Source organism: Cynocephalus volans, chromosome 7, assembly GCF_027409185.1.
Source record: "Cynocephalus volans isolate mCynVol1 chromosome 7, mCynVol1.pri, whole genome shotgun sequence".
Taxonomy (NCBI): Eukaryota; Metazoa; Chordata; class Mammalia; order Dermoptera; family Cynocephalidae; genus Cynocephalus; species Cynocephalus volans.
In genome coordinates, this window is record NC_084466.1 from 92,767,944 (window position 1) to 92,793,849 (window position 25,906).

The following is a 25,906-nucleotide window of genomic DNA, read 5'->3' on the forward strand; positions in this document are numbered from 1 at the left end:
CTTTGTGTCTCTTTCTCCAATTTTGTCTTGCTTAGTTCAACTCAGCAGGTATTAATTGAGCAATTCTTATTTGTAAGGTAGTGTGCTGTTTGTTCTAGGAGATACAAGGTTGAGTAAGACAATTCTTCCCTTAAGAAACTTCTAGCCGAATAAGGGAGAAGTTCATGTTCCAAATTCCACTTCATTGTAGTTATTGTCAGATGTCAGAAGAACCAAATGCTATGATGGTGGCTAATTCTAACTACCAAATGCTATGACAATGCTAATGCTGATGCATAGTGAGCATTTACTATGCACCCAGTACTGTTCTGTGCATTCTATACACATCATCTCATTTAGTCCCCATGGCCTCCCTAGAAGTGGATGACATTAGTATTCCCACTAGAGCAGATGGAGCACGTCAAATTGGGGATATGAGGAAAGACCTCACAGATGAGGTGGTATATGATTGGAACTCTACAGCAAGGATTGGATTTTGATGACTGAGAATGGCAACAGAAAGACATGTTTCTGACTGAAGAGTCAAGGGAAACAAAGAAACCAGGCTGGAAAATCAGGAAGAGGAAGTTTTTAGATTAGCATTTCCCAATTCCTTGAGCTGATCCTTGAAATAAAGGATTCTGTGACTAAATACCATGTTTTTCCCTTGAAAATTTACAATTCATATTAGCGTGTTAAATAATCTGAGGAGCATTGCACTAAAACATGAAATGAAATTTTAAAAAAAAGAAAAACCACGCAGTTTGGCTTTTTAAAATCCAGTGCTTCTCAAATTTCATTCATTCATTTGAAAAACTTTATCGAGCTATTACTATGTATCTCCAGGCATTGGAGATTCAGGTAAAAATTTGCACCTTCAAAGGTAACCTACATTAGCTTAGTGGGGAACACTACAGGATCTCCTTCCCGTTCTGTTTTGTTCCAGGTAAAATCTTAGTTGAGAATAATTCTACCTTTCTGAAACTTAGAGGGGAATGTGGGAAGTAGGGTTTGTAAGTTAGTGATGTAGACTGCCAACTGGTGTAGACCAGCACAGTCCAAGTGCCACCCACGGCCCGCTGGTGGGTGCTGTGACCTGTTTGTCACTCATCACAATGAGATGCGTACAGAAAATGAGGGTAAGTGCTTAGAATCTTTCAAAGCAACCCGATGGATCGATTTTATGTCAGTTGAATCTAATGATAAAAATTTTGGATTTGTACTTTGCATGTCTCATGTTTTATTCTTTTTGCGGAGGAGACATCATTTGTATTAGATGTTGCAAAAGTGTGAGTGTTCAACAGAAAAGCAAAACCCTGATTCCTCAGCTTGGACGGGTGGAGAAGGGCTGTCTCAGGAAACCCCACGTGCCAGGCTGAACTGTCCTGAGGAGGGCTTAGCAGGCATCTGCCTGAGAACATTTACTTCATATTTACTCTGCCCAGATTGGAATTATTTTGAGTGATATTTTAAGAACCTTATTATTTGAAGCACAAGTGAAGATGTTCTTAACTATTAGCAAGATTACAAAGCCAAATTCCTGTTTGGACAGATAGTGAATAGGCCAATCTTTAAAAAGGTCTGACAGCTCTTAAGCATAAACACCTTTTCTACCTTGGAGAGAACAATAAAGAGAGGGTGGGAAAACCTTCTACATATTGAAAAAGCTATCAGTTTCCTGCCACATAGATAACACTTTCTTAAATAATTTCTAAATAATTATTCTTTTTTTAAGTTCTCTTATCACTCTCTGCTAACCCTTCCTTTACCTTCAGTCCCTCTGGCACTTTTTGTCTTTCCAGAAATAATCTGGGTTGGGGTAATATAGTGGGGAATGTGCCATGCATTCTAATGCTTTTGCATGTGGTATGGTCATTAATCTCTCTCTGAACACTTCATATGGGGTGATTTTTTTTTTTTTCATAATGTCTGATGGAAGAAATCTCATTTGATAGTCTGCAGCCCACTTGTCTGAGAGTAAGAGATTTGGCTCAAGCCCAGTCTGAAATTAATCTTTGGAGTTGTTTATTTATTCATTCAGGGCTGAAGCAACCAGTTATCTGGCATTCCATCAAATCCCAAATAATTTGTTTCAATTGACATTGTCCTGAAGCCTTTGGAAAAATCTGAGGTCCTTTCATCCTATTCACACATTCTGGAAAATGTGATCTGAAATAGGCCATAACTGTGGAATACCAGATTGTTATGGAGTCCCTGAAATCCAATGCTACTCTCAGAAAGGCAGCCTACTTTTGTCTACATCCAAGAAGTACAGTGTTGAGATGCGATCTGACAAGAGAAGAAATACATTCTGAAAAGGTGCAAATCACCGTTCTCCTCTGCTTCCTTCCTTTGGTTTCAACTTTATCACCAGTTTGCTCCAACCCAGAAAGCTGTGCAGTGAGGTGTGCTTTGTGCTGGCACCTTTTGGACCTCACTTAGCAAGCCTCATATGTTTTGTTTCTAAATTCTGTGAGTTGCTTTTTAGGCTTTGCAATTATAAAAATTACAAATTTGTATTATTTGTAGAACGTTGAGGCTGAAGAAGTGGAAGAGGAGATAACCACATGCCCTTTGATAAAAACTGATGTTGGCTTTTTCCAAGTTTGTTGACTTTGGAACTTAGAGGGAAATAGAGCAGCAGAGAGAGAATGTGAGAAGTTCAGTGAGGAAGTCTTCCCAACACTTGTCCTTAACACTGTCCTTTCTAGCAAGAAATGAGAAGATGCAACATGCAATCAACTTTTTCCCAGTGACAGAGCATGCTGTTGAGAGAGAGTTTTAAATGACCGCCAACTCGTTTTAGTAACCAGCCCACACACTCATCAGCTTAGAGCCCATAAATTCTAATTTCACGTTTACTGTAGTAGTCAAGGGCTTGACACATTCTGTGGGTGCTGTCTCTTTTTGTCAAAATAAATGTGTTTTTATGGCATCTGAGATAAATTGGTCAGTTCATGTTACTGTGCTCTGTTTTGGACTGTCAAATTTTAAAGGACAGTGACAATATATTGCATAATTTATGTATACAAGTATTCATTCAGATGTGGCTAATTAATTCTTATTAAGCACTTCTGTGACTTAAAACTGTGCCTCTTTTAGAGAAAGAATATTCACTGAGAATTCAGAAAGATTTAAGAAAAATAGTAATAAATGTATTAATACTTGCTAATACACTAACCTACTACCCGTTCTGGGCAGTGTTAGTGTGCGTATGTTACGACTCATTTCTTCTTATTGCAGCTATTAACATGATGATCATTGGTTTTTACAATTTCCTTTTAGTTCTTTATTTTTGATGTGCATAATATAACATATATTTGGATTAAAACACTGTACTTGTTTTCAATTAAATAAGGATTGGTATATGATAATCTTTGGAGTTATTTACATGACTCCTGAGGTAGGGATGGACTTTTGCAAAATTATTTGGCTGTAATCAACACTGTTATTCAGACTCTTTACTGGGAACAGAAATCACAGTGGCTGTAACACACCAAAGCCAGGAGGGTTGAATTTTACACATTCACCAGGCTGTTAACATTAGAGAAACACAGTTTCACTCTAATCAGAGGAAGCATAAAAAATAAAAGGCATCATTACTGACCCACCATTAGTAACACATGCAGAACCTGGGATCAGGAAGGTGTGACTTCCCGTGGAGCCAAGGCTGATGGTTCCAGTTGGAAGGGACATTTGATGGTGGAGCTGTCTGCCCATGGATTGGTATAAAACCATTTGCTTGGGAGGTTGAAAAATTAGATAATGAAGGAGAGATAGATAAGACCGTGAGAGGTGTAGACAAGCTAGCTCAATGGCTCCATGCCCTTTTCTCACTGACAATTCTGTGTGATTTGATGAATAGGGACGGCCACACATCACCTGCTCGTCTCTTCTAGGCGCTCTTCTGAGACAGCTGGGGTTTGATGTGACGGCGAAGGATGAACTGCTGCCTCAGGAAATGCTTTGCCTTGGACTGATTGCTGAATGGCTGGCAAATTAATTTCGGCACCTTTCCCTAAGTCGTTTTGGTCCCATTCCTTCGTTTTTCTGCTGGGAAGTGTGTCTTCACATTACAGTTAAAAATACTTTTGACAACACAAACATGGGGAACAGCATGTACTATTTTGCGAAAGAAGTTGTAGACTGGGATGGTTCCCTTCTATATAACAGAAATGACGCTTTTATGCTCTGAGACTAGGCCTGTACTACCCTTTCAGGTGGACTCGAAATCAATGTGACTCCTTGCTGAACTGTCCACAAATCATGGGATTCTAGGTTTCAGCTTTTGAGTCCTTGATGAGCTTCTGTTCTGATATCTTCCTCTTAGGTACTTGTATGCAGCAAATCCTTCCCGTTCCCCCAAATCCTAGCACCCCAACTCCCCTAGACAAATATCCGGTCATCTCTAGCAAGAGATTTTGTGGTGGGTGGTTTAGAGCATGAACTCCTGAGTCTGTCTGTACCACTAATGGCTTTGTGACCTTCAGTAGGTTACTTAACCTCTCTGTGCCTCAGTTTTATCATTAGCAAAAGGGAAATCATAATGACAATAACTCCTTCCACCTCTCCAGATTTCTTTGTTTGTTGTCATTTTCCTGATGTTAAGCACAAGTTTTTAAAATTCAACCTGGTTTGCACTGATTTATTTCTGTGCTACAAACACATTGACAGAGGTAAGAGGAATGTGCGCTTTTTGCTTTTTCAGAGTAAGTCACAGACAGCCTGCTTGGGACTTAGAAAGGAAGACCTTGATAAAGGTGACAATTTGAGCCTCTGCTTAGATATGCAGCTGCCCGAGCTTGCGATGCGCTGCAACTGGGTTGTAACACTGGGTGCTTGCTCCTGACTGTTCTGAGATGACTGGCCGGCTCCTGTCCTTGTTCCAGCACCACTTGTCATTCTTGCCCTGAAAGAGTAAAGGGTCTTAGTATTCATTATAATTACTGAATCTTCTGCTCTTATGTTATACCTACGTATTTAAAAAGTTTTATTTGTGGTAAAATACGCATAACAGATTGTACCATCTTAACCATTTTTGAGTGTGTGGTTCAGTGGTATTAAGTATATTCACAGGGTTGTTCAACCATCACACCATCCATCTCTAGAACTCTTTTTATCTTGCAAAACTGATGCTCCCCACTTCTCCTCCCCCTAGCCCCCAGAAAGCACCATTCTACTTCTGTTTCTATGAATTTAACTTTTGTAGGTACCTCGTATAAACAGAATCATAAATTAGTTGTCTTTTTGTGATTGGGTCATTTCACTTAGCATAATGCCACCAGGGTTTATCCGTGTCGTAGCACGTGTCAGAATTTCTTTCCTTTTAAAGGCTGCATAATATTCCATAGTGTAAATGCACCACGTCACTTATCCGTTCATCTGCGCATGGACACTGGAGTGGCTTCCACGTCTTGGCTATTATGAGTAATGCTGTGATGAGCGGGCGTGCAAATAGCCCTTTAACACCCTGCTTCCAAGCCTTTTGGTTATATAACTAGGAATGGAATTCCTAGTTCTATAGTGATTCTATCTTTAGTTTGTTGAGGAACCACAATACCGTTTTCCACAGTGGCTGCACCGATTTACGTTCCCACCAACTGCATACGTCTTTTGAAAAGATAAAGATGTAATTCAATTTGCAATTTCATACTTTTTTTGGTGGAATGCCTTTTTCAGAAACCTCAAAAACATGTTTACTGTCTATGTGGAAATAGTGTTAAAGATATGTAAATCTTAAACAAAGGATTATGACAACAGCTTTAAACTCCTCAGCATTTATACAGTTTATTCCGTGCTGCTACATCTAGCATTGTAGACACCTTCAGAGAACCTATATATAGATGTAGGAGAGGCATTTTTCTTTCCAGAATGTTCTGTACATTTTTTCCAGTTTTGTGTCTTTCAGTCCTCAAGCATTTCAAATTAATCACAAAGGCAAACTTTCAGGAAAAAGATGTGTGAAAAACTCAGTAAAAGTCAGGTATATCTGTTCAGATATGTCTTAGCCAGATATATCTGTTGCTTTTACTGGCAAAGAGAAAAACGTAAGAAAATACATGCCATTTCAAATAAGATTTAATCAGCCACTAGAATAGGTCCTAAGGTACAGAATATGATCAATAAATATTTGCTGAAAGAATGAATCAGTGAAAGAATTTTTTCTAAACTCAAAACAAACATGAATAATATTGTTATCCTATAAATAATCTGTTCATACTTACTTACAAAGTTTAGTGATTAACCTACAATAAAATTTGGTTTAAAGACTAGCTCCATTAGGAGATAGAGGCATGAAAATAGTGATAACTAAAGAACCATATTAATACCGTATTAATGGAGGAATACCACCAATAATCAATAATAATTAAGATGAAGGTTTATATTTTCATTATTTTTGAAAATTAGTTGTAATATTTAAATTAGAACATGAACAATAATTATGAAAGAAATGTCTCTGCTAAAAGAATAGGCTTAATTCTTCCACTTCAGGAGCTCTATTTGCCCATAAACCTCTATTATGAGGATTTACAGTTAGCAATACCTCAAATAGTATCCTATTTACTGATAAAACAAATTATAATAATATGGTTCCCCAAATATTTTATATTTCAAAATTTTTACTCATGCGGACTAGGCTTTCTTCAAGTTAGTTAGACTTAGTGATCTTTATATATGTCAACAATATTTTATATTTGAAAAAAATTGCTGAGTTCTTATGATTTGGAGAAATTAAAAAGTTCACGCTTAGCTAAAACACCTTGCAGTTGATTTTTTAAATCCTACCATTTAGCAATAGTAATGGTCAAGTGACTTTTTTTTAAAGACCCCACCCTGAGGAAAACCAATTTTTAGATAAATAGCCCATACCCAGCAGCATTACATAGCTAATGTCTAACTTGTGAGAGTAGGTTAGAAACAGCTCACATTGATGAGGTTAACCTACATAATCTAATCACCCAGACCGAGCACAAAGCAGACAAATAGCATAGAGTCAGGGGGCATTCAGCTTATTTCCAAGTGTTTGCTGGCTTTTATATGCCAGCGTGTCATCCAGTAGATGGTGGGCGTGTCCTTTCTCACGGTTCCCCTGTCCTCTTCGAGTCTAAGGGTTGCATTTCTCCCAGTTAGCTGACCGATCAGCTGTAGATGGGATGCCTTTTAATACAAGATCAGCACGAGAAATTGTAAAGAGCCACATCCTGTTGGCTGGGTGGCTTCCTGCCTTCTCCTTTGACATAAGCTCCCACCGGAAGGGAAGCCTGGTTGGCAGCAGCTGAAGAACACACAAGGACCCACAGCCTGCCTTCCTTCAGGGGTGCCCAGGAGATCCCTAAGCTCCCAGAGGGGCTCAGCATTCTTGTTGCAACTCACTGTGTAATTTTTAACGATTGATTTCAATGTAAAATTCTTCCCGAAATACCTATCATGAAGAGGGCTGTTGGGAAAACCAGTTGAACTTAATTAATTAGAAAAAACACATATTTTAATGAAATTTGGTGTAAGACCCCTCTGAAACTACATTTTGCTTTTTATGATATTCCAGGTGAGGTCAGAAAAATCTACTTACCTTTTTTCTAAAGTAGAAATGTTTCGTTTTATTGCGATACACGCATGCTTAGCGTAAAAGCCTTCATACAACACAGAAATCTATAGAGAAAAGGTATCTTCTACTGCTCAGAAATAATACTTACTAGTGTTTTGTTATAAAGCTTTCTAGACTTTTTTGTGGCTTTACAAACATTCAAATGACTATAGCGTATTTTTTAAAATAGTATTAACCTATACACACTATTTTGTAATGTGCCTTTTTACATAATTTCTATATGGACAAATATACATTTTCATTGTAATTTTTAGTTGCTTCTCTGTATTCCATCATTAAGTGTACCGCTTGTGGTTATTGCCAATGTTTCATGAATAGAAAGCAAGTTCTTATACATGTGTTTGTAGATTTGTATACTTGTTTCTTTGCTGTGAATACTTAAAATGGAATTGTTGCATTAAAAAGTATGCACTTTAACCAATTTTGATAACAATTGCAAAATTGCTCCTCAAACTGGTTATGTCGATTTACTTGCCCACCAATATTGTGGGTGAGTGCCTATATATTCACACCCTTAGGAATTATACAGGTTAGAAAAGAAGTGATGCTTTAGAGGGGATGTACTTCAAATCATTGAGTTTAGGGTCATTGAAAGCTTTATGTGGGTGTTGTGGTTGTGTTCTTGGTTGCTGACGGCCATCACCACCTACCAATACATTCGTTTGCCAGAGGGTGTAACTCAGGTTTCCCTTTATAGCCTATGGTCATATTTTAAACCCTCCTCTTGTGTTCTTTTTCCTTAGATTGAGGAAGACACGTGGCAGAAATACTACTTGGAAGGAGTTTCAAATGAAATGTACACAGAATATCTCTCCAGTGCCTTCGTGGGTCTGTCTTTTCCTACCGTTTGTGAGTAAGTGGCCTTTAACTGGATGCTCTTTGGCTATTTATTTTCAGGGATATTTAATGTGCCTCTTGCAGGAAAGCCACCCATCTCTGCTCAGTACAGTTGCAGCACTCGACACTTACCAAGGGTGTCCTGTGTGTGCAGCTCTGTGTGATGAACAGGAAGGTGGGTCCTTCCATGGTCTCTGCCCTGGGGGCTTCTGCTGGCCCCACTTTTTCCTCCAGGCCTGAGAATCTTGGGCTTGGATTCATCATTTGTACTGACTTACAAACTCTGTTACGCTGCATGTCTTAAATTGTGTTCATGTGATGCAGACACATTTTTGAAGGATAGCATGAGCCCATGTCTCTCTGATTTTAATAGGGCAAAAACACACCTTGCCAGCCCCTTGATGCAAGGAATTTTAATCTGTCTTCCAATCAAGTCAGATCATAGAGACATCAGAGCAGCTACTGAAGTGAAGCCATTCAAAGTGCTTTCACCATTTACTGAGGAAATCTAGAACCAAATGTTTGAAAGGAGGCCTTGAAGAAGTCCTTAGCAATTGAGCCCCTGACATGGATAGCTGCCATGTTATAACAACGAGGTGTAGCTTCTCTATGTACTGGCTCAGCAGAATGGATCAGAGCAAGGGGCATCCCTAGCCTGTCATGGCCCCTCCAGGTAGAATAGGTGGTCACCTATGAGGGAGGATCTCAGGAACTCCACTTGCCCACCAGGAGCATGATGATGCCTTGGATTCGCTACTTAGAATCTCAGATGTTGTGTTTAAGTCAAACAAGGGCTTTGTCCCCTATGAAAACACAAAGTCAGTAAGCCTGATCTACTGACATTTTGGCAAAGGATTTGACAGACTCTGTCTCACTGTTAAAACTGGGAAGAAACAGGAGGATCTGAGAACCCAATGGGTGAGGAAGAAAAGCCATTCCCTTGTGCTCCCCACCTTCTTACAAATCAAACACACCTTCCAGAAAGGGAGGTCTGCAGGTGCTGAAACTAAACTGAGTGTTCTTTACAATAAAAAGAAGATAGTCCTGAGGGCTCTAGGACTCCTCTGTGTCATAGTTTTCTATTTTGCATGCAACAGGGAGGGGGACGAAGCACTTGGTGGCTTTGTGTTTACCTGCAGACCCTTGTCAGTGAACACGGCAGGTGCACTCTGTTGGTCCCTGGGCCCAGACCCTGAGCAATTCAAAATGGCTTGGCTGTTTACTGAAATTTCTCACCCTGTCTCTAAGTGAAAGTTTAAATGCTAAATGGACTGGAAAAGTGAATAGGTAATTGATTCAGAAGGAGTTATTTTCTGAAAACGGATGATGCCCTATTGTAACTCCCGTGTGTTCTCTTCTTTGAGAGCTATTTCTCTTTCTGCTATGGAACACGTTAACCATTCAGAGGCATTGTGTCCTGGAACACTGAAGCTATCCCAGGGGATTTGTTTCTCCCTGGAGCTTGGTCTGCCTTGGGTAGAAAGCTCCAGTGAAGTCAGGACTTAACAAAAGAAGCTGGTTCTATAAGAAGACAATCAGAGCCTCACATGTCTGATGTGGGGGTGGTCTGAGTGCACAGCAGAGCTGCCTGTGCCTTAGGGAGTCCTAAGGCGTTGGGGGTGTTAGGAGGGGAGTTGTGAAGCCCCTTTCCTTGGCTGTTGAGTTTCCCTGGCTTGGCTGATGTTTGTGTCTAAAATGCGTGCTCCCTCAAAAGCCCTCCTGCTCTTCTGCTCCTGGGAACTGACTGAGCTCATGTTAGGAGGGTTAACCTGCAGGGTTAGGACTGCTCACCCTAAAGGCTCTAACTGAGATACCCATGGAACCTTGGACTCACGTAGCTGCCCTACACAGCATTCAATTCCTTAAACGCTAGTTGTCAATATTTTAAATAGTGGTATTTTACATTAAAAACTAGGTTTCTGGCCTCTCTTGAAAATCTGATGTGGCAACACAGGACCTGTATTTCTGCTGAATGTTAACTGGCTCTAGTTTGCTGTAGCGAAGGGGTTCTTAGAGTTCCTGCTCTCTCTGATGTCTTAAACCAGGCCGGATTTGCGTATACCTCCCAGCCCTCTGGACATGTGCAGTTGCCAACCCTGACCCGGTCAATGCTGGAAACTTCACTGCCTTCAGAGACGGCCCAAGAACCAGGCACTAGTGGTTGCTGTGATTATTTCCCTTGACTGATTTTTGTATTTAGAACATGTCCCAAGGAGAAGAAAATCCCTCAGACCTACCTTGTTGTTAGAGAATTTAGTATTTGTTCAGCAAAGCTTCTGGAATACCCCCCCCCCCAAAAAAAAAAAAACCAGAAGAATCCATTTCTGATGTGAATGAAAATGTGTTCAACTTAGTGCTATTATTTGTTTAATACAATGATACAGCAGAGGTAGAAATAATCAATAAAGAAAGGACATTTAATGAGATTTAGGAACATCCCAAAACATTGAAGCTCTCCTCAAGCGTTTGATTATCTGGAGGCTTAATTATCTGTGTTTTCTACTTTAAATTAAAGAAAAGCCATAACTCAAAGTTACCAGCAGTTTAATGATAACACTCTTCAATTCAGGTTAATTAAAGCACAGCTGTAATTAGAGTGTAGTGTTGTATATCACCAGGCTGGCGCATAAGTATTTTCATTACAGTAAGAATTGGCTATTCAATTTCAAGATGACATAAAGGATGCCAAAATATATTTTAAACTGGTTCATGGAGAAGAAAAAGAATTGGGGAATACTTTGGGTATAATAAAGCACAGATAAAATATACAGATTTTAAGAGCACTTTCCATAATTACACGCCGAACTAAAACAATACACAGCTAATACCATCTTAAAGCATGAAAAGAAATAATTTTCTTCTTCCCTGGGTTGGTAGAATGTCCCTTGCAGGGTGGGATCACTGTATAGGAGAGCTTGGAGTTTTCTCAGAAGTTAGGAGAATCATTCTATGAAAAGATAGAGAGGCAGGATATATGGGTGAGATTTGTGACCTGTATTAGTCCCTTTCCTATCGCTTATAACAGAATACCTGAAACTAGGTAATTGAAAAAGAAATGAAATTTATTCCTTATAGTTTTGGAGGCTGGGGGGTCCGTGTTTCAGGGGGCGTATCTGGTGAGGGCCTTCTTGGAAGGGACTCTCTGCAGAGTCCTGAGATGCGCAGGGTGTCCCATGGTAAGAGGACTGAGCTCGCTAACCTGCTTACTCGCTCTCCTTATAAACCACCAGTCTGCTCCCGTGATAACTCATTTATCCATTAACCCATTAATCCATGAATTAGAGCCTTACCGTTCAAATACCATAGTTGAATTTCCCACCCCTTAATCCTGTTACGATTGAGACTAAGTTTCCAACATGAGCTTCGGGGAGGACATTCAAATTATAGCAAGGTCATTTCCCAAAAGAACAGGAAGAAAGCAGAAGAGAGACAGGAGGGGCAGAAGGCCCCCCCAAAGCTAATTTTAAAAAAATTTCAAGCCGAGAGATACTCTCCCTTGTCCAGAGTGAGACTCACATCAGCTCTACACTGTGACTTTTCTGCACCAGCCTTTTGGCTGCAACGTGTGTAGGATCAGATGTGGCTTTGTTCCAAAACCAGAAACTAATTTAGACAAAATGCAAAATCATATCTAATTCATCTACATTTCGCATTTGTCCTCATGATAATCCTATGATGTTTATATTGTTATCACTATTCCTGTTTTATAAATGAGGACACTGAGACTCAGAGGACATAGGCGCCCCTTCCAAAGCCACCTGGCAGACATGGTATTGAACTGCACAGGATTCCAGTGCTGGGGTCTTGTGCAATTGGGACTGGCTTGGGGTAAGTGCTAGTTGAAGGCTGGCTAGTTAAGAATCTCCTGATGAACTTACTAAATGGAGCGGTATCTGGGCCCCATCTCCAGATGTTAAAATCTGGGGAAAGGCCTGGAAATTTGCTTTTTTTTTTTAATACAAGCAAGCCAGGTGATTCTGATTCAGAATCTGAGGACTGGGAACCCCTGCCCTCCACCCCACACTCTGGAATAAACTCCTCTTATCCTCCGCCCAGTCATTGGAATGTTTCTTCCTGATTTTAGACGAATCATAGAATCATAGATGAGCCACATCCTGCATGCTAATGTCAAGAATGGGGCCTTTGCATGAGCTTCTTCCGTTCTTCCTTCCTCACTTGGGGTATTCTGCAGTCTCCTGGGACAAAGGAATGAGTTTGCACTCTGCCACGGCAGGTGGACCACGGACTGCTCTCCCCACTTCCCGTGCCTAATCCAAATCAGTGCAGGAAAAGCACACGTGGGTACGGAGCCCTGTAATGCTCTTGCTCAGACTTAGGCTGGGGATTAGAAAAGCAGTTTCAGGTGGGGGAGAAGAGATAAACGCTACATGCAGGCAGAACAGGTGAAGTGAGGGCAGCTCACTGTGCAGCCCTCAAAGACATCTCTTGGCCTGTTGGAGATCATGGTGGCACTGTCCTGTACCTTCCCAAGGATGCCCAGAGGATGTTCCCGAGCATCTTCCTTGCTTTTGCAAAGCTGTCTTGCCCTTGGGTCTGTGTGGCAGTAACATCAAAGCCAAGGAGCTTTGGGATCTGAAGGAGGGAGTTCCATCCTTTGTTATCGGAACAACAGGGACCCGTCTGCTCCTTTTCCCTCCCTCTCCCCACCTGCCTCAGCAGGCGACTATGGAAGGTGCAGAGGGCGAGCAACAAGCCTGCAGGAAGCAAGGGCAGGGCTGTGAGCCCACGGTTGTCACTAATGGGTCCTGTTTCTGAGCGGTTCCCACAATAGGACACTGTGTGATGCTGTAGAGTGTAAGCTGTAGAGTCACAAAAGTCTGCGGCCAACCCCCAGGTGGGTCACTTGCTGGGTCTGTGATCTGGGGCAAGATATTTGATTTCTGTGTACATCTTTCAGATACCAGTTGCCTGACCTTGGATTTGGTTCTTACCCCCAATTTCCTCATCTCTGAAATAGGAATAATATTACTTACCTGTCAGTACTAGTTAATGTCCTTTTCCCCGGTCCCACTGCTCCTTTGTCCTCCACCTCTTCACCCTCCCCATCACATGCAATGTAAGCACCTAGAAAGAAAGAAATGCATTGCAGCATTTCCAAGGATGGTTACTCTGGCTCTTTAGTAAATTCTCCTATCTTTCAGCCACTAGTCAATTAATCAGACAGTTATTGAATCTGGGATATTCGTGCCATTGTACCAAGCTCGGTGCCACCTCTAGAGGGAGCTGCAATTAAATTTGATCAAATATATGCACATGAAAAGATTAATAACAGAACTTATAAATGCCAAGTAAAGGATTCAGTTTCTCTGTGGTGGCTGCCTTTGCTAAGGGAAATGATATCTGTCCTCAGAGAGACTTAAGCACCTCTTGCTAAGTGCTTGGTGGATGCATGCAACTGGGAGTCATAGGGACAGCTGCCTGTAGGCTGGGGTGACCAGGGGAGGCTTCCTCGAAGAGGTGACATTTGAGCTGTGCCTTGTAAGGGAGTTGGATTTAGAGAGGGGATAAGGAGGGAAGAGGGTGTCCTGAGTGGTAGGGAATCGGGAGGCTGGATCACCCAGTAGCACCCAGAACTCTCTTAACACCCATGTCTCTAAGATTTTCCGATGACAGCGAATTGGTTCCCCCTTTAGAAGAGAGAAAGAGACACATCGGATTTATTTTGATGTGGGATGCTTTCAGAGGAAACAGTAATGGTACTGCTATCGGAGGACTAGCAAAGGTGAGGAGGCACTCCCCTGCCCCTGGGCAGGAAAGTGAGGGCAGAGGGGAGAGCAGGCAGGTAGACAAGGAGGAGCTGGAGGGAAGAACACCGCGTTCCAGGTTCTGAATCTCACAGAGAGCCAATTAGTCAGTCATTCATCACTTGCAAAATATAAAAGCTTAATTGTATCAGGTTTTACAGCTCAGAGGGGATTAGGACAAGAGATGTATTTAAAATATGGTGTGTCTCTCTCTGTCCCTCTGCAGCTGATGGAGCCGTTAAAATTCAGGTTTGATGTGGAGCATTTAATGCCTGGGTAACTTGGGGAACTCTGAACAGATCTTCCTCGGCTGTGTTGAAGGGCAAAAGTTCTGCGCCCAAGCCTGGTACAAGTGTGGATGCTACTGTGCTGGTTAAAGACAGTACGGCGGTGGGGCGGAGGGGTCTCCAGCCCCTCATCCACCGACCTGCATTCAGTGGTCCTAAACATTCAGGAAATCATGCTCTTATCCGGGTTGTTTTACATGGACAAATCTTTGAAAAGAAACCTCTTGAGGAAATTTAAAATTGAAGACCGCGCAGAGAAAGCTGGGACTCTTGACCAATGAAAGCTGTAGTTAGTTTAACTTGAGTTCTGTGAAATCATGAGTTTTTAGAGAGGGACATCCAAACGTGAACATGGAACAGAATGAAGCCAGGAAAACTCAACTGTTATGTGCTAGGTTTCCTTCAGCCTGGCTGCAGAAAAGGACATTTTAAGAGAATGTATGGAGAGGCTCAGATCTCATGTTTAAAAGATATTTTCCCTCTCAGAATTGTCCCTATTTATACACTTATTTGGGGAGTATTGTAATTAGGGCTGAACGTATATGAATGTAGATGTGAATGCAATATTGATGATTATTTCTACTACAGACACCCAGAGGGTGACCAGTAGTCCTTCTGTGTGCTAGCAAAAAAAGCCAGTGACCATAGAGTCTACTGAAATCCTTAATGGCAGGCTACAGAGGCAGTGGTGGGTCCAGAGTTCTCTGTAGAGGGGTTGCGGGGGAGTCCAGTTGGGAGTAGGGGGTGCTAAGGCCTTGACTCAATGCTGGGTAGGTACAGCAAACCCACAGTTTTTCCTTACATCTTATGTTTCTTATTAATAAAAATAGCAAAGCTCCCTAAAAATTCATTTGTTCACACTTTAGACAAATGCTAATTGTCCATATCAAAGAATGTAATTATTATTAAATTCAAGTGTCCAAGGTGTGCTAGTAGAAATAGTGTGTGTGTGCATGTGTGTGTGCGCGTGCGCGCGTGTGCATGTGTCTGTGTTTGAGGCTGGGGTAGTCTAAAGCCTTCCCACTCCACCCCCATCAAAGCTCCTTAGAGAAAAGAAGTCTTAACTACATCTCCATGAACATTATAAACCACTTTCATTTTCTTGGTGGAGTCTTACAAATCCTGATGTTTCAAATTCTCATTAACTAGATGTTTTCCTCATTTTAAATCAAAGCTCTGAATGTGTTTTCCATTCTAGCCCCTTGATCCTAAAGACCAGGTTTCCCAATGTGCAGTGTTTACATCCGCACCTGCTGAGCTGAAGAGGGGCTGGTGCTTTTTGGGGTGGAGCCGCGTTTGGAGGGTACAGTGAGGGTGGCCTTCTCCTCCTGCATCTTCCTCGTGGGGTGAGCCGTCTTCAACAGCTCCAGACCTCAGCTTCGCACTCTCTTCCTGAGCACACCAGAAGGTGCAAACTCTATGACAGGTTTCCAGGCTTAATTCACAGCAGCGAGTAATCTTTTCAGTCAAGGGGCTGATTTAATGGCAAGAACTATTTATTTCTCTCTGGGTAGATAGAAACAGCTGGACTCTAATTCTTAAGAGCCTTTTTTTCAGGAACATCTGGGTCAAAACTACTGTAGTTAACAGATGATGCTGGCAGTAAAAAAAAAAAAAAAAGGCTTTGTATAATGTCATTGTCAAGTTTGGTAGACCTCTACTTAATAATTATCAAGAAAGCAATCTAACTTGTTATTACAACAGTTTTGTTGCAGATCGCTAGTTTCAGACCTTTTTCTGACAAGTGGCATGTTTTTCTTGAAAAAAGAAATCATGTCTATTCCCCTCTAATTATTTTTGCCACCAGCGGCAACTTTCTGTATTGGACATATTGGGACATTTTATTTTAGAAACCAAGAAATAAATTCTTGCTAACTTATGGCTGATTTTAGACCATCTATCACATTGTGAAGGCTTTTTTACTTCTTTATTTTGTCTGACTTCACCCTACCACTGCTTCCTAGTCCCAAAGTGGTCCTGCATGCACTGAAACTCTGTAGGCCAAGTAGAGCCAGAAGAACACCTGTAAGGATTAGATGGCTAATTCCCGTTCTGCTTTACCAAAAAAAAAAAAAAAAAAAAAAAAAGGTTGAATGATGCAAGTAAATATTTAAACACAAGACATCTATTCTAGGTAGTCTGCAGGCATCTTCTGGGGAGTATACCCCACATACCCCTCATAACAGGCTCTCTAGAAGGTCCCAAGGATAAATTGTTGTCTGTATCTCAGAATTGAACTTGCATCTTGGCAGAGTGGATTGAAGGCAAAACCTGAATTCCCAGAGCATATCACTACTATTACTTCCTTCTACGTCCTTCTTTTCCAATCTGCTTCTAACAAACAAAGAAGAATCTTGTTTCATTAACTTGTACTCACTCCCGAGCCTTCTCTGCCTAGACTTCCCCAGTTTGCCCCTTTTTCTTTTCTCCATCACTCCAGCAGCTCATAAGATTCTGCTCCCCATCCATTCATCCATTTATCTGTTCAGCTTTATAGAAAGCTTACTTTTTGCACTTTGTAAAATGCCAGAGGTGCAAAGCATGCAACCTATGCTGGAGAAGCTCAGTGTAGACGGAGAGAGACAAGCAGAAAAGCAATTACCACGCCAGCTCCCCTGTTTGCGTGCCTGGGTCTGCTCTTCCCCACTGGAACTGTCCTCACCTCCCCCACCCCCCTAGCAGATGCTGCACCTCTGCTACAGCCTTTAAGCCAGGACCCTGGCACTGGCCCACTCTCTGTGGCAAGATCTAACAGAAAAGTGTGATTTCAACACTCACAGTGGGAGCTGTAGTTCTCCTTCCAGTGTAAATTGTGGTTTATTATTCAAGATCTGTATTTTGTCAATATCCAATCCACAGGATACCCATTAGAGCAGATATTAAAAACTCAGATACCTGTAGGGGGCGGCCAGTCAGCCACAAAGAGTGAAGAGTGAGGGGGTCTGAGACAATAGGGAGTGGTGGGGACTTCAGCACACCAGAGAACTCACGTCCCATGGCGGGGGGGCTTTGCAGCTCCAGTCCCTTTTAGCCATGTGGGAGGTGGTTCCAGTATGGCCGTGATTTTTTAAGGAAAGTGGAGAAGCCAGTTTACATATAAAATCACCTGTTGGTATCTATTTCCGGTTTTTACGAAACACTGTACTGACCACACAGAATGTGTCTGCATGTTGAACCACTTCATTTCCTCTGTTCTTATGAGAAGGATCTGTGCAGCATACTGCTGCGTAGAGACTCGATTTTCGCTTTTGGCTTTTCTCCATAAAAGGCATTTGACCTTCAGCCAGTTGCTTTTCCTCTTTGGACTTCAGTTTGTCATCTGTGTAAGAAGGACAGGACCAGCCAGTCTTGAAGAGCCCAAATCTGAAAATGTATGGTGTGGCACTGTTTGCATATACAGTCGGCCCTTTGTATCCATGGGTTCTGCATCCACAGATTCAACCAACCACGGATTCAACCAACCAAGGATCAAAAATATTTGAGGAAAAAACACAGTAAAAATAACAATACCACAATAAACAATAATAAAAATAATAATACAGTATAACAATTATTTACATAGCATTTACACTGTATTAGGTATTTTAAGTAATCTAGAGATGGTTTAGAGTGTGTGGAAAGATGTGCATAGGTTATATGCAAATACTACACCATTTTATATAAGGGATTTGAGCATCTGCTCCTGGAACCAATCCCCCATGATAATTAATGAGAGACAGGATGGATGACTGTGTTCACTCTGTTTATATCCCTCTGTCCCTGTCCTCTCCTGTCTCTCCTTTGGCCAGTGAGCAAAAGCTCGTTTTGGATCAAATGGCTTCTTAAAAAGGGGCTTCTGTAAGGCAACGTAGAATCATCTTAGGTATGGATTTGAAAGTCATGAAGTTATGGCTTTAACACTGGAAGAGGACTCAGGGATCTGCTGGTCTACACCCATTAAGGTTAAGGAATGTGCACAAGGCCACATAGATTTTATTGACTTTGCTACATCAGGAAGCTCCTTTCTTTTTATATCAGGTTGGTAAATGGTATTGTAGTAGTTGAGAAGACATAATCCACCATTCTATGAATTATTTCTTCCCTTCTCACCAATAGGATTAGGTTCAAGGTTCATAATAGCAACTACGATCTTTGATCCCATGAACTACCAGAGTCCCAAATTGGAATGGCTCATAGAATATCAGCAAATTAACCTTTGCATGATCCATGCTAAGTTAAGATCAGCCTTCTCCTTGATTTTTTGGCATTTAGCTACTATTTACATTAGAAAGTGGTTACTTAATATGGTAATTTGGTTCTATAAACATTGCATAAGCTATCTGATTTTTTAAACAATTTAAGCTCCAGAATTAACAGCCCCATAAAGGGTGCATGTTAGCAATGCTCTATGGGACATAAATTAAGAAGGGCATTTTTCCAGCTGTAGTTGGATACTGTATTGGTGTTTCAGCAAGCTGCATAATCAGCACAAAGCCCAGGTCATTAGAGTGTGCTGGCAGGAATCAGAAAACCTGCAAATCACCAGAGAGCCCAAATACGCCTGGGTGGAAGTAATCCTTTGAAATTTGACTGTCTGTTCAAGTGACGGCAGGGCCCTTGACCTCACATGTAGGAACAAGCAATTGGTCTCATTCCCCCTGGAGAGCATGAGGCCTTCAGCAGCACCTTCCTTTCAAGCAACCCATCCCCATGTTTAGCACATCTGACGGTGTCGCTTCTCTATTTAAAGCCCGCGAAAGGCCTCCCAACCCACTTAGAATAAGTGCAGTCTCCTTCCCATGGCAGACAGAGTCCTCAAGATCTTGTTCCTACCTTTCTCTCTGACCCAGTCACTATCAGTCTCAACTTTGCTCACTCAGCTCCAGACCTGCTAGCTTCATTGCTGGTCCTCAAACACCCAGAGCTCTTTCCTGCCTCAGGGCCTTTGCATTTGCTGTTTCTACTCCCTAGAAAGTTATTTTCCCGTATCTTCTCTTTGCCTGCCCTTCATCATGCCCCAGTGCTCTCTGCATCCCCAGAATTGTCCTCTTGGACCATCATGGATGACACACTCCTTCCCAGTTACTCTTTATCCTCTTAGATTGTTTTATTTTCTGCATAGTATCTGCATACTTATCTGAAAATTTATTATTATTCACTTGTTTATTTGCTTATTGCCTATATCAATATAAAATAGGCTTCACTGGAGATGAAGATGTTGTATATCCTACCTAGAGACCTTAGGCAAGTTACATGGGCTTTCTGAGCCTTAGTTTCATCACCAGCAAAATACAGGTATCAATAGAAGTCTGAATACATGGAGTAACATCCCATACGTAGAGATATTGTGCAGATTAAATGGGAACACAAAGAAAGGCCCAACCCCTTGACCCTGCACTTCATGCCCCTTGCAATTCTGGAGCTAAATAACCATCAACTCATTTTTTATTCTATCAGTCCACCAATGTTTTATTGTCCAAAAAGTCCTTCAAAAATAAGTGTTAATGCTCTTTGTAGAAACTTGCAATACATAATGTATATAATTCTTTCTTTTTGTTTATGTGAGCACTTATTTCTATGAGTATATTAATATATTTTCATCTAATTGTCTCATGTAATTTACTTTTTAGTATCTTTTTATATAATATTATTTATTGATATTATATTTTGAAATATTCTTCAAAAAGCCATTTCAAATATGGTCTAACACCATATCGCACTGTACTTCATTTAGCCATCACTTTATTATTGCACATTTAGGTTACTTTCAATTTTTCTTCTCTGTAAATAACACAACCCTGAACATCTTTATGCATAAATTTGTTACTGCAGCTCTTATTATTTTCTTAGAATTGAAACCCAGTAGTGGAAATCATTTATTTATGGAGCTTCTCTGGGTCGGTGGGTTGATTTACTGAGCTCTGTGGAATTCCAAACAAATTAACAAAACTCATAAAGAAGGGGCTTTGGTTGAGGAGACAAAGTTCAGACACAGCAAACAGTAGGGAGCAACGCAGCCAGTATAACATTGACTAAGGGCTAACTGATGTGGTTAAACAGACAAGGCATGGAGGAGTCCTGAGAATAGAAAGCCTGAGGGTAGCAGTAGCTGGAGAGGACCTACAAGGAAGGTTAGACTTGGCATGGCCTGGGCGGATGGGTGGGGAGAGAAGAGAGGTATTGCAGGGGAGGAGCTGCCCTAGTGGAGGCTTGGAGGCAGGAACAAGCCCGCCTCAAAGCGTCCTGTCTGCAGTCGAGAGCAGCGGGCAGACGAGGTGAGACAGCTTGGATGGAGCAGGAGACACAATGCCACAGTCATGTGTTGGGTACTTACACGGAGGCTAAGTATTATTACCGTCATTCCAAGCACACAGGGGGCTGCTCGGGACAACAATATGAGCCATCCGTACAAAAGACCGAAGTGGAATCCAAATAACAGGTCCAGCTGCTCCAAATCTCTCCCTCCCCCTGTAGTTAACATTTTACTACCCAACCGAGCATCTAATGAATCTGGCCTGGCGCAAATCCCTAGGCGCAAATCAGAGTCTGTGTCTAGACATCCAGGCCTGAGTGCAATTTGCACTTTGCACATCCAGCGCTTTATCACTTATGAGAAATCAGGTTTAATGGGGAAGATGGGGTGGTGTCATCTCCGTCCCCTCCCTTTGGCACAGTGACTATAGAATTAGGATCCCCCTGGATAATGACTGCATGAGGAGACTGAAAGGTCGTAACAGTGTTTGTTATTTGGCTCTGGTTGTTCAGAAGCACTGACTGGGAGCCTTCTCCATCTCATTGCAGGCTGTGTTTTGTGAAGCTCAAGCTCCTAATGATAGCCATTGAGTACAAGTCTGCCAACCGAGAGAGCCGGTAAGTTTGCTGCAACCCAGCGGCCAGCTGGTACTTATGGTGGTGAGAGTGCACTGTGGTAACGTTTGGTCCACTTCTGCTTTCTTGCACATTATTTCTTTGCTTGGAACCCAATGCTGCACCTCTCTGACCCTAGGGTACCTTTCAAGGCACGCTCAATCAGACATTGCAGCTTCTATCCCAGACCAGCCTGGCATGCCCAGCCCCCCTGGGCATTCACAATGTTTCTCCAAGGAAGAGAGATGAGCAGCTCAAATATCTCCACCTGAAGATGCCAACCTGGACCTCTCACTCTCTAAGCATAAAACCAGGTGCAGGCCCTGTCCTAAAACCCTTCTTCACTGCTGTGAGCAAAAAGCCGGTGGACTCTGGTCTCCTTTACAGCAGGCATGGGGTAGAGCCATGGTGGGAGACACGAGCTCTCTTGATAGCCAAATTACAGGCAGCCTATGGTGTACTGCATGTGCTTCTCCCAGTGCAACCAAAATCCAGGTGATAGAATATCAGCTTCATGTGAATTAGCCAGCAGAGTGGGGCTCCAAGGCAGGAGCTCTCTTTATTTATTTATTTTGCACTTAATTATGTGCAAATCAGACTGAAGAGGGACTGGATCTGGTTGAAATAGATAACACCCCAGCCAATATATGAGTTCACGCAGGAGGAGGGAAGCATCTTGCTAACAAGGAATTCTGTTGATGGGGCGCTGTATGCATTACAAATAAAATGGAGATGATTTTTGCTCCCCAGTTCTTATCAATAGTTTTGGAAGAGAGAGAGCTCATTGAGAGATACTTGGGCTTTTGTTCTCTGAAATGACATCCATAGTCTGTTCCTCCTATAATAAATCGTTAATTTCTGCAGATGCCTACGTGTAGAGTACAGATACCTTCAACACATGCCTTAATTAAAACTGAGCAGAGTGTGGGGCAAGACTAGAAGGTTCCTGCTGTCGTCATTTAAGGAATTTTCATTGTCTGGATGAATGGCCCAATAAAGCCAGACTTCCAAATGTACAGTCTGTGTCTGTGGAAAAAAACACTGGATTGTAAGCAAGTCAATCCAATGTTTTCTGTTACCTTAACCACCAGATCAGATTGCTCACAAAGTCAATTTGATCAAATGTTGAACTGTTTTGAAAATCCAAATCAACCAAAAGGGAAAAAAAAAAAAAAAAAAGGTAGATTTGGTGGCCACATGTAGAATATGGCCATAGAAGTTAAAAAATATGTATATAGATATACATTTTTCTTTCCTGTGCTGGCAATGTGAAGAATATTATTTGCAAAAATATGAGAAAGTCCTGGATATTTGCTGTTTAATAAAGTGGAATTTTCTAGGATTACTATTTGCCCATGATTTTGCCAATTCTCATTACCTGTGCTGGGGAATTGTGTATCCTGGGTTTTTGCAAATGATCATCTTTGTGTTGCCAAGTCAGTAAATCTTTGTGTAACTCAGTGTTCTCTATCACTTTTGTGCATCTCTCAAGAAAGTGTCATAATGTGGGTGATGCTGATGCCAAATAATGTTTTTTGACCATCCTAGAATAATTTCATGGCAGGAGACTGTTCCCTGAACCTCGACCAGCCATCTCCCACCTGCCACCTTTTGGTCACAAGGAGGGAGAGCAAAAGGCTGTTAATGGCTCATCGTGAGCTGTCACCACTCTAAGAAAACAAACTCAGAGCACTCCCTGATGACAAAATCTTTTCTTTGATGGACCCTTCAACTGAGTCACAAATCTGAGTTGTTTTCAACAAAGCCATATGAACAGATAGAGAGAATTTCTAAATTTTTTTCGGAAAAGAGCAAAAGGATCTTGTTTGGCTTTGTTTTGGCTTTCTGTGTGCAGTCGCCGGCTTTCACGCTCAGATGTGGCTTGGTCGCAGTGTGGACGCACACTGGTTCTTGTGGAAAAAGGTGTGTTTGAGGGAATGCGGATCATGCTTCTGAGAAAACACAGGACTGACCCAACACAGTGTTCATGCCCAACACAATGTTCATGTGAAAAAGGAACGGTTTTCTGATTTCTCCCTGAGATAATAATTTTAACTTCTTCTTCATTTAAAAAGTCCCCATTTCTCTTCCTCTCACGTTTTCGAGCCGAGCAGGTGTTAAAATCCAGAGAACCTGCGTCTCCTTGCCAGCGCCCTGCTTTCAGCGCGAGTCTGACCGCCTCCCTTGTCATTGGTCTCGCCCCGTGAGACTTTTCATGCTTTGCTGGGAAACCTTGTTTCCACGTGCATCCTTCAAATGATTTGAAACAAGGGTTTTATTCCTTCTTTCCTTCTGGTGTCCGTCGATTTATTACCAAATTGTTTGATTTTAAATTCTTTTCTTGTCGTTTTGCAGAAGCCGAAAGCGGTATGCACTCTTCGTTAACTTTCCTTCCAACCTCCACCCTGTACCTTCGCTCCTAACCACAGGACTAACCATTTGCCGAGAATCCAAGAAGAGAGAGATTATATATATCTGCATATATAATCTCATTCCCTTGTCTGATATATATATATATATATATATAATATATGTGTATTTATATATATGTGTATAGATATGTATATATCCATCTCCAACAAGAGTACATAAAAATCGAAAGTAGCCTGTTGCTCTTTTTTGTTTGATTTGTTGATTCTTTTGGATGGCGCACTAACTTCTTTGCAGGAAACCTAAAAAAAAAAAAAAAAACCAAAGGAAAGGCACAATGCTGTTTTCAGTTATGGCACCAATGATGGGAACAAATACTATCAAAGTTGAAAAGAAAAGGAGGACACTTCTCTCCAGCCCTTTGTGTCTGTTTTGTACTGTCCTGATGTGACTTGCTGTCCACCAGACTCTGGTGCCATTTTGTCTACATGCCATATCCACATTCCCAGTGACCTTCCCCTCCTTGTGTCGAGTTTCCAGTTTGTAGTGCAGAGTTCATGTCCTTTTATCCACAAGACAGAGACCAAGCCCTTACACATCTGTTTTTCCTCCCACTTATTTTGGTGATAACATTTTGAGTATTTTATTTCTTGGGCAGTGCTCAGTAAAGACTTAGAACACTGCTGCTAGATTGCCAGGTCATCACACTTGATTGACTGAATGAGTACCGTTTATTGAGACGAACTTATGGCTTTTTCCCCTAATGTGTTTGGGCATTTTTCTTCATATGAAGAAGTATCTCAATTTTCACCACGTGACTTCACCCTGTTTTGCTGCTGTTTCATGTTGCATGAAGCATGACTAAATTGTCATCGGTGGCAATTTTTTTTTTTTTTTTACCTTTTTGGGTTAATATTTCAAGCATAGGTTTTTAATAATGTGTTCTCTATGACAGTATTGTTGAAAACATACTACTGAGATGCCTACTTGTTCATCTTTTCAAGAGTTGCTCTTCTTTGTGCTTGTAGTCACTGTCACGTGTTTGTGTTTGTAACTGTGTGTGCGTGCTTGTATTTGTATTTGTCTGGAACTCTTCCCACAGTCAAATTCTTCTGTGATTTTTCTGAGTCGATGTGTATAAATAGAGGTGGCTTCCTGTCAGTTTGGTATTATCGATATGATCCAACTGCGAGAAGTTACTGCAACACTTTGCATCTTCAAAGGTCCACAGTGGTTGCACCTGTGCTGTTGGCTTTTGGCCTTTGAGTCCTTTTATCGTGTGGTGAAGGCATGTTGTGATATAGGCATGACTTGTCTGAAAGTATACCAAAAAGTGACTTGGCTTGCTCCCAGAACCAGATATCCAGCACTATCCTTCTCAGACCAACTCTCTCTTGCCCATGTATGTGGCCAACATTTTCATTTAGGCAAAGTATATTTTAAAATACCATTTCTAAAATTATTGAGATGGATTCAGGCTAAAAAGTCCTTGCCAGTATCACTAGTGGACAACAGTGGTGGTCATTGGGATCTGACCAACTGGGAGCAATCTTTATTATGCCATATCTGTGTAAGTAAACTGGGCTTAAGTATATTGAAGCATGGAATACACAACCATGTCTCCTACATAGATTCTAAAGTAACAGTGTGCTTGTCTACTTGGATGGGAGTCTAGCAGCACGTATTTTAAAGCCCAGAAGGAATGAAAAGTTCCAGAAAGGTTATAAGATTTGAGATTGGGGTTTCTCGAGCTGTGTCCTAACACAGTCCTCGAACTACAGTGACTGCAGTTGTACTCCCTGAGAGGGGACACAGTCGATTCAAGCAAAGTCCCAGCTGACAGCAACTGTATATGAACTTGTGTGATCAAAGAGGCCTCTTCCCAGTGGCATGATTCATCAGGGCATAGCATGACCTGAAGTCCTAGATGATTTTTACCTGCTTGCTCTAGTTAATGAAGTCCCATTAACTTGCTAGACAAATATAATTATGATGTTATCAAGTACAAACTATATTCTCATAGGAGTCATGATATTTTTTAATTGCCTGGGGAATGGTACATTACACCTACCAAAAATGGAAGAAGAGGAGGAAAGAAACACACATCTATCATACTTATCCATAATAGGAAAAAATTTCCTTTAAAAAATATCTGTTTCAGCTGAATCATTGTCTGCAAAAACAGCAAACAAGTGAAGTTTACAATGATTGAGGAA

At 41.4% G+C, this 25,906-nt stretch overlaps 1 protein-coding gene across 8 annotated transcripts in view; it reads left to right on the plus strand.

Moving 5' to 3' along the window:
- Window positions 1–25,906, plus strand: part of KCNMA1 (potassium calcium-activated channel subfamily M alpha 1) — a 701,659-nt gene that overhangs the window by 537,819 nt on the left and 137,934 nt on the right. For all 8 annotated transcript variants that reach the window (XM_063102675.1, XM_063102667.1, XM_063102668.1 and 5 more), the window contains 2 exons: window positions 8,329–8,438; window positions 21,255–21,323. In XM_063102675.1, coding sequence (XP_062958745.1) covers window positions 8,329–8,438; window positions 21,255–21,323 — 179 coding nt within the window. The remainder of the gene's footprint in view (window positions 1–8,328; window positions 8,439–21,254; window positions 21,324–25,906) is intronic.